The sequence below is a fragment of the Lycium ferocissimum genome, chromosome 10 (genome assembly GCF_029784015.1).
Source record: "Lycium ferocissimum isolate CSIRO_LF1 chromosome 10, AGI_CSIRO_Lferr_CH_V1, whole genome shotgun sequence".
Classification (NCBI taxonomy): domain Eukaryota; kingdom Viridiplantae; phylum Streptophyta; class Magnoliopsida; order Solanales; family Solanaceae; genus Lycium; species Lycium ferocissimum.
This window is the reverse complement of record NC_081351.1, coordinates 25,413,447-25,422,936: the sequence shown is the minus strand read 5'-3', so window position 1 is coordinate 25,422,936 and position 9,490 is coordinate 25,413,447. Positions and strand designations below refer to the sequence as shown.

The 9,490-nt window shown below is 35.3% G+C and overlaps 2 protein-coding genes across 2 annotated transcripts; one reads left to right on the top strand and one right to left on the bottom strand.

Moving 5' to 3' along the window:
• Positions 1–7: 7 nt before the first annotated feature.
• LOC132035242 (chalcone synthase G-like) lies at positions 8–1,032 on the top strand. The gene has a single exon (XM_059425519.1). It carries the CDS (start codon positions 11–13, stop codon positions 812–814), a length of 804 nt encoding a protein of 267 aa, XP_059281502.1. The 5' UTR covers positions 8–10; the 3' UTR covers positions 815–1,032.
• A 959-nt stretch (positions 1,033–1,991) lies between these two features.
• Positions 1,992–3,795, bottom strand: LOC132035241 (dirigent protein 18-like). Its single transcript, XM_059425517.1, has 2 exons — positions 3,079–3,795; positions 1,992–2,463 (listed from the first exon to the last, which is right to left on the bottom strand). Exons 1-2 carry the CDS (start codon positions 3,476–3,478, stop codon positions 2,120–2,122), a joined length of 744 nt encoding a protein of 247 aa, XP_059281500.1. The 5' UTR covers positions 3,479–3,795; the 3' UTR covers positions 1,992–2,119.
• Positions 3,796–9,490: the final 5,695 nt, after the last annotated feature.

The following is a 9,490-nucleotide window of genomic DNA, read 5'->3' as shown; positions in this document are numbered from 1 at the left end:
GTCCAAGTCCATGATTACGCATTTGGTCTTTTGCACCACTAGTGGTGTGGATATTCCTGGGGCAGACTACCAACTCACTAAACTTCTTGGACTTGGTCCATCAGTCAAACGATACATGATGTACCAACATGGTTGTTTCGGTGGTGGTTCTACTCTTCGATTAGCCAAGGACTTGGCTGAGAATAACAAGGGTGCTCGAGTCCTTGTTGTTTGCTCAGAAATCAATGTGTTCGGCTTCCATGCCCCAAGTGAAACCGACATTGAAGTTTTGGTTGCGCAAGCCCTGTTCGGTGATGGGGCATCAGCTATCATTGTTGGTTCAGATCCAGTCCTAACGGTGGAAAGGCCTTTGTTTGAGCTTGTATTCACAACTCAAACTCTTCTCCCAGACAGTGGATATGCAATTACTGCTAGCCTCAATGAGGCTGGGCTGCTACCTAAAATACATAAGGATACTCCAAGGCTAATCTCAGAAAACATCGGAAGAGTCCTAGTGGAAGCATTCCAACCTCTTGGCATTTCTGACTGGAACTCCATCTTTTGGGTATCTCATCCAGGTGGACGCGCAATTTTGGATCAAATTGAATTAAAGTTGGGCCTAAAGCTTGAAAAACTCAAGCCTACAAGGAATGTCATGAGCGATTATGGGAACATGAGCAGTCCTAGTGTTTTGTTTGTTTTGGACGAGATGAGGAAAGCCTCTATCAGGGCAGGAATGCGTACCACCGGTGAAGGTCTCGACTGGGGCGTGCTTTTAGCTTTTGGGCCTGGGTTAACTATTGAGGCAATCGTCCTCCGCAGTTTCTCTATTTAGCCTGGGATTTATACTGTGGGTTAAATAAAGAAATGGTGGGTTGGAGAGATGTTTTAGCCACTGAAATTTATCTTGATGACCCTTCAGACGCCACTAAAGGACTTCATGTAGTGTGTTTTGTTACTACTATAATGTATGTGTTTGCTTTCTTGTAACTTTAGTCGCTTTATTTAAGTTTACCTTAAAATATGGATAGAAATATGTATTTAAGTCTCTTTCCTTATATATCTTTAAGTCACGAGTTTGACTCCAAACTTTGATAGTGACATTTTCTATAACCCTCGTCTTCAATCATGGATGTGTTCTTGTCTCAATCGTCTTTGACGACTTATTTGTCTGGACTACGAGCCTGTTTGAATTGGCTTATTTTAGATGTTTTTAACCCAAAATAGCTTTTAAGTACTTTTGTAGTGTTTGAGTAAAATAAAAAAGTGTTTTTAAATGACTTGTTTTTAAAACTTAAACTAAAAATAATAAAAATGTGACAAGTTAAGATTCTAACTTTTATGACTTATCTTCAAAAAAGCGTATGCGTCAAACAGCTCTACGTGATCATTTAGGAACAATTAATGAGGCTTGATCCGGCAACCTCCTAAAGGAAATACTTGTTGAACCATTGCTTATATTTTATTGATTTCAATAATTTTATCTGCATCTTTTTATAAATAAAATTAAAAATTCTGACGAAGCAGGGTTCCGTAACATCACTTTCCCTAAGGTGCATAGGGCCCTGGTAGCAATAATACACCAATAATAAATTTAGCCCAGACAAAGTGACCAAATAAATAAGAGACGCCAATATGAGAATCCTCTTTAAAAAGAACGGCCATATACCATACTTCTCACCTTTGGGTTTTAGAATTTTGTTAACACTTAGAGAGTGCTTGCAGAGAGGCATCAGTTTCGTTGTAAGAGAGTGCATGCAGAGAGGCATCAGTTTCGTTGTAAGCTCTTATTTTTTCACGGGGCAAATGGCAAATGCACATATATTCGATTTTGGGAACAGCATTTAATCTATCGTCGGTGTAATTTATAATAAATTATGTACAAGTTTGACTGTTCTGGAATCGACTTCAATCATACGTGACTGAAGTTGCACAAATTCGCATATGAAGTTTGGCTACAAATGTCTGGCATTTTTGTCTCAACAACTAACGATTTAGAGAAATTGTTACAGAACACAAAAGAATATGCTTATATTTAATTCCAAAGTAAGACACAAATATAACACAAATCAAAGTTGATTTCAACTTTCACACAAAACAATCTACAATCTCTTGCTTAAAGATTCACATCGAAAAAATTTCAGTAAGTAAGATGGACAGTAATTCTCAACAATGTCTCTGCACCATCTGTAACATGTTGACCAGCTGGTATAAGCGACCGAATCTCTGCGAATCCACAAGCATTCTTAAACTTACCAGTTCCTCCTGTAACTGAAATTCTTGACATAGTACTTCCAATTCTGTAAACTCCGAAAAAATTGAGACTATCTCCATATTCGCCTCCTTCAAACATGGCCGTGAATGCCATCATTTGAGTAGTCCCATCTGCAGAGCTTGATACATATACACCTTGTGCTTTTCCAAGGTTTTGTGTGCCTAACTCAGGGGACAAAGTCAAGTAGTCATCGATAACTGTGATGGTACCTGTTGAGATATAATATTATTCAGATCACTAAAACAATAATATTCTAATAACCTAAGCCTTTAGATAAGAAAAAAAAAAAAAAAAAAGCCTTTAGATAAGAGCGTAACACAATTCCACATGGTGTCGGAGCATGCAAGAGATATTGAGTTCAAATCTTATTTCCATCTAAAAAAAATAATCTCTTCACGTGTTTAGCCAACGAAAAAGAATCAGACTAGTACATGAGAGTCCTTTTGAAATATAATTTACCTAAGATAATTGAAAGTGCGAACTATCTAACAACAAAAACATGGTTTACCAATCAGACGAGAGGTCCTAGGTTCAAATCTCACTATCACCCAAAAAAGCAAAAACTTGTTTGACCAATCATGCAAGAGGTCTTGGATTCAAATCTCATTATCCCCAAAAAAACAAAAACTATTTTCACATGTTTGGCCAATCTGGTAAGAGGTCCTAGGTTTAAGTCTCCTCGCTGGCCCAAAAACCAAATAGCATTTCCACTTATTTCATTAATGAAAGTGAAACAGGGTGACACATGACGAGGCATGTTAAGACAAAATATAACTAAGGTAATTAAAAGCACAATATCTCTAACAGCTTAAACTTTTACGTACCAAAGCCGAGGCCCAAGCCATCAGGGCCTAATTGGGTAGTCACAGTAGTTTGGCTATTCTGGTTTCCAGCAAATGTTGTGCCTGCTAAGCCAGTTCCTAGTGGAACACCATTGATATTGAATGTTGGCATTGCACCATTGGAATTGGGAATTGCCACACCATCTTCAGGAGGTTGAAATCCAAGAGGCGTTGCAAAAGGGACACTTCCACTATAAATACTGCCTAATAAACCAGTAATTGGCCTAGCTGTTGGATTATTTCCACCAAGAATATCATGCATGTATAATTCGAGTATCGATCCTCCAGGAGTTTGAGTGTCAATTGCAGAAACAAGGGGTGTCAAGTTGATTATTGCAAATAAAATTGCAAAGAAAACGGAGTATGATGATTGACTTAGCATTTTGAGATTTTTGCTTATATGGGAAAGTGATGTTTTCTTTTTGTTGTTTATGTTTTATCTGATTGACTATGAAAATGTGGTCCAGATTGAAACTTTATATAGAGATGTGATTATAATGAGAGAAGGTGGAGTTGTTGTGAGATTGAGTTATGGTTCAATTGTTGGAGTTATTCCAACAGAACCTCACAAAATCTTGTGTCGTCCATTATATATAACAACAGAAAGTTCTACACATGATTAATTTGTGTTCTATAATATGTTTAATTAGTCCTGTTAGTTTCATTTTTTTTTTTTTTTGGTTTTGTTTTGTTTGTAATTCAGTAGGTAAGAAGAATTATAAGTAAAGATTAATATTATCTATAAAGAGGTCCATTACAGATCAGAGAATGGTCTATAGCCAAATAATTGAACCTAATCCATCTTAGTTCTCGCTTTATTTATCTTATTGTATTTCTTCGTTTTCTTTCCTAATATTAGCTAGTAGTTAGTTTTCTATAATAGATGTGAATCCAAAATTTAAGCTATAAGTGTGTGTGTTCAACTTTTAAGGCACTCAGTATTGAACTCATAGTATTTTAAAATTATGGATTCAAATATACCATTTGTTGCTATTTTAACAAATTTTCATACACAAATTTATGCTCTACGTTGAAGGTACTGGGTTTAGATGAACCAAGTGCCACAACTCTACATCCACCCATTTTCTATATGAATTTTTTATAAATAAATTTTGATTTCGCTAATTCAGTGTTAATAGAAGTATATACACACCCTACTAAAAAGTCCAAGTCGCAATTGTAAGAACCCAAACATTTTAGAATCAACTAACTTTAGAATTATGGGTTCAAACGTACCATTTGTTGCAGTTTTAACAAATTTTTATACATAAATTTATGCTCCTCGTTGTAAGTACTGGGTCCAGATAAATTTAGTGCCACAACTCTACATCCGCCCATGTTCTATGACAAATTTTCATAAATAAATAATGATTTTGATACCGTAATTCAGTATTTATGGAGTATACACACCCTACTACAATAGTCCAAGTTGCAAACATAAGAACCCAAACATCTTGGGAGTCAACTAACAATTACTGAAACCTATAGGCGTATCCGTCACCCGACTGTAACAATCACTATATCACCAACCCGACCCGAAACCGACCCAACCCAACCGATTGTCTCTTCTATAGTTCATCCCTGTAATTGTAAATCCTTAGCTTTCAACAGTCTATAGGAGAGAAATCAGGGTCATTTACGACTTTTGGCCCCTATTTTGTGCTGGTCTTTAATTTTTGTCCCTCAATGTAAAAATAATTTTTTTGTGGGTTATAAGATTATATTGTTACATCATAATTAGTATCACACAAGTTATGCCCAATTTTACCCTGCGCCTTAAAAGAAGTTATGCCCGCTAAAAATTAAAGACCAGCTCATTTGATACGGTTCTTGGGTCCGGAAAGCATACAGAATAGTCATCCTTGCAAGAGTTTTAATTGAAACTTGTCTATCTCGATTTCTCAGGTTCCACAGAAGAGTATACAGAGATTTAAAAATTGTGTCATGATAGTGTCATCTTCCTCTATTTACAAAACCTTCTCTTCCAACTCCATATTGCACCTAATTGTAGTGTTTCTTCTCATGCTGCATAGGATATTGTCTAACTGGGACGAAATCATAGTAGATATACTATGTGTAGATATCGTTTGATTTTTGGGATGCTTGATGTATTTCCTATAGCATGCTTTTGTGAAAAGCTCGGACTCTTCAAAGATGTTGTAGCATCCTCTGAAAATGCAATATTTCCGAAGGATCTGGCCCGAGCTTGTTGATATATTTTGAAGAGCAACAGAGATGAAAACACCGCCAACTTAGTGCAGCATTAATGAATTTATGGTTTATCTTGAGAAGTGGAAATGGTAGAATGCATGATTAATTCCATTTGGAAACATACTGCGCCATGATTATATTAGAAAGTTCCAAAATTGTCTACAAACTAGAAATTTACTAGAATACATTATTATCCTACTTTAGAATACCCAACTTTTTTTCGTGAAATCTCTGTTTTAGTCGCCTGAAGGTATATGAAAATTAATTAGTAGATGTTGATTCATACCTAAGTGCCTTTAACCTACTGCTAATTTATTTAGGAGAGGGGAATTGGGAAAGGCTGATTGAACAATAACGTTTTGATGATCTTTGCATTATATAGGGTGATTAAGGAAGAAAAATATGCTACTCGCAGGGCTATCTTGCCCCTGCTGCAAGCTGAAGAGGATGAAAGGTGGGATTTTCGACCAAAATGGTGTCCTTTGAGGGACAAATCCAATAAATGGGAATGGTGAAAATGCACCCGTAGTGGAGCACCTTCATAGTTCAGTTTTCACGTCTAAAAACAGACGGTCCGTTAAAAATATTTACACCGAAGGTGCTCTGCAAACCATGAGCCTTTAGTAGATATTTCAAACTTTGGAGAAAGACTCATCTATTGTAAAGCACATTCAACGTAAATTTAAAAAGTTAGAGAATCTGAAAAGTTAATTTTTTTTGCAGTGATATGACATAGCATGACAGCCTTTCCAAACCTAAAGGCTCATGGTATGCAAGACACCTTCAGTGAACCTACGAAAACGCCCTTAGCATAGAGAGCCTTCTCAATAAATGATGGTGTACCTCTCTTCCCCACCACTTTTCTGAGGTCCCTTTTTCCCCATTTCTATTAAGAAAGCTCTCCATAAACCATAACATTTAGACTTAGCTAATCATCGAAGGCTAAGGACGTTTTTGCAAGTTCACTGAAGGTACCTTGCATAATATGAGCCCTTAGGTTTGGAAAGGTTGTCATGCTATGTCATATCACTGCAAAAAAAATTTAAATAAATGAGTCTTTCTCAAAAGTTTGAAATATCCACTGAAGGCTCATGGTTTGCAGAGCACCTTCAGTGTAAATATTTTTAACGGACCGTCTGTTTTTAGACGTGAAAACCGCTCACTGAAGGTGCTCCACTACGGGTGCCTTTTCACCATTTTGATTAACAAAATCCTGACAAAGCCATTTGTTGGATTTGTCCCTCAAAGGACACCATTTTGGTCAAAAATTTCTGAAAGGTGAGCCGCTTGGAATTTTCTGTCACTTAATTGTAAGACTGAACTTGTTTTCACTATCTTTTTTTCTTTCACTTGTACAGATTCGTCAAAGAATGGAAGACATATCTCAAAGAAGAGGCCAGAATTGTGATGGATGTTCCTGGTTGGAAAGTCAGTAAAAGTGTTTACAACTCGGGAAAATGGATGCCTCCTGCAACTGGAGAGCTTCGTCCTGATGTCTGGAAAACTGTCGGCAATCTTGCAGGCATACAGCAGCAGTACTGCCTTTCAGGCACAACCAATCTCTATTCAAACTCCCTCTACTTGTAGGAGTATATCTTGGATTTGTTGATTATGCTATGGCCGGAGTCTTCCTCTAATTTGAGGTCATACTTCCCTTTGGGCATATGCTTTGCTTGTTAAGCAAAATAATTGTATTAAAGTGAAACATTCAAAATGATGTTGCAAAGTTTGCTTTAAGCATTGGGATCATCATACTGTTAGTTTCTTGTACTTAAATAGTTGTCGTCGAAATTAACCTTCGTTTTGTGCAATGTTTGTACCCAATATGTCTCCACATACTTCAACCTTCTTAGTGTTGAGGGTTTAATTTGGTAAATTTTTCAGTTTTCTATTTTGTTCTAAAAATTTTGAAGGAAAAAGAATGGTGTGATTAACCTGCTTTTGTTTCTAAAGGATCGATGTTTGTATAAATATTGGTTTGTTTGGTATTAGAAGGCGAGTTGAAGGTAGAAAGAGAAGCACATAATAAATTAAAGACATGCATAAACCCAAATATGCTTGCGCTAATAAGTCAATAAGAGATGAAAACCAAAAAATTAAAATCGTTCATTTACTATTTTTTTTTTCCTAAATGAACACGCATTACATAGAGTAATGCACTCATTCCCTCAGTAATGTATCATACCAAAGTATCCAAATTAAACTCAAAATAAAACAACTACTACTATGCCTCACTCCTAGACAATTTTGCGATCGGGGCGAATAACTGATGGAATACAGGCATACAGGCAGCAGAAGCAAACTATCAAGATCAAACTTACACATAATCTAGACAACATAAATCATTAACGAGATACTAACTCTTGAAACTTTTATGCAAATCTTTCACAGTAGCATGCCACACCAGTTCCACAGTCTTCTACTATGTATCCTAGAACATTCTATGAATGAGAATACCCGAGTGACGAGTATTAAGGCTAGTAAAAGTGTATATCACTTAAGGCTGAAAAGCTTGTATATGTATAACCATGTTTTGGGTGTAAAACCCTAGAAAAACAGGTGGGCTTGTCCTTGCCCTCGAAGAATATTTACTTTCCTAATTCTAGAATATTCAGGCATAGCAGGGACCACATATTAATAACGAGGCTTCCTATTGTGGTATTAATTCAGAATATGAATGGATTACCTACCACAATAAATTACAATTTATTCCCCTAGAAACCTGTAATTGCACTCCTCAGTTTAATTTCGAAATTGTTAATACAACTTATTTAACTCCCCATGTTATACAAATACTAATCAATCAAATTAAATTACTGATAATTAATTCATTGACTAATTAAATCTTTTATACATCCGCTTGACTTATTTCATGTGACAGATACAAAATCCACTTGCAGGGTTTTCACATGACAACTTATAAGCATCCATAAAGGGGTATCATCAATCTCAAAGCCGAGACACAAAGTCTATCAACTAATTATTATTTCACAAATGTTATTTGCTTCAATCCAATTTATCAGGAATACATTGACTCACAATTCAACGTACCTTTTGATAAATCAAAATAATGAACAAATCACATTGATCATTTGTTTTATATGTTCAGTACAAAACACTTATCTCTAATTGGCATGTTCAATACATACTAAATGTACTAGCACAAGAAGTTGGAATAAGGTCACTCTCATAATCAAGATAAATTATATTTTAATCTTGTGCTACAATCATCAAGATAATTTATCCAGTTTCATTTTTGAATGTAAACATAACTTTATAACTTATAAGAACCGACAATTTAATCTTTCGCGCATGAGCTAAAATGCCATACACTAAAGTGTCTACTATATAAGTAAAGGACACATATATGGACAAATTATCTATTTAAAATAAGACTTTATTGAATTGAACAAATAAACAAATAATTGTTTCATAAATAATAAAACATAATATTATAACAAATCCGCATGATTAATAGTATATCCTAACAAGGACCACTTTTGAATCACCAAGTGGTAGTTTTATAAATTTTCGGACTAATGTTTGTATCACCTTGTAAATAAAATCCATCTTCCTTCACTATCCATCTGCACATATGAGTGTGCATGTCAAGCTGTGAACCTTTAACACATCCATGGTAAATATTGAACACTTCAAAAGCTTTGTCTTTTTTACCCGACCAAAAGTGACAAAAAAATAATGTGTCAGTAAATATTGTCTCACGAAATGACCATTCAATTCTGTCATTGTGAACAATGTCATGGAATCCAATATCAGTTTGTTTAGAAGCACAATGAACTTTCAAGACTGCATTTGGAGGAAGGTTATTCACAACTTGAATATAGTATTTACTGCCTGCAATAACCTTGCTGCTTTTTACTTGTAAAATATTTATGAATAAGATGAATAGTAGAAAAATGTTTTGATGTAGGAATAATTCATCTTGATAGGTTAATTAGATCTTCTTTTTTTGCAGCAAGAAGTGATTTGTTTTTTCTTTTTCTTTTTTTTTCTTTTTTTTCTGAAGGAAGTTGTTAGATATAGCTTACACATCTTTGTCATCGATACTTAAATTTATAGTGCATTATTGAGGCACTCATAGTTACAATGCAACGGTAATGAGAATTTCAATGTGAGTTATGTAAGGAAGGCCATTAAAAAATGCGATGATTTTTCATGTTAT

Excerpts from the sequence above, each read along its gene's own strand:
- LOC132035242 (XM_059425519.1), top strand. The coding sequence starts at position 11 with ATGATTACGCATTTGGTCTTTTGCACCACTAGTGGTGTGGATATTCCT.
- LOC132035241 (XM_059425517.1), bottom strand. The coding sequence starts at position 3,478 with ATGCTAAGTCAATCATCATACTCCGTTTTCTTTGCAATTTTATTTGCA. Across the intron at positions 2,464-3,078 it reads TGGCTTGGGCCTCGGCTTTG|GTACCATCACAGTTATCGAT; the intron begins GTACGTAAAAGT and ends ATATCTCAACAG.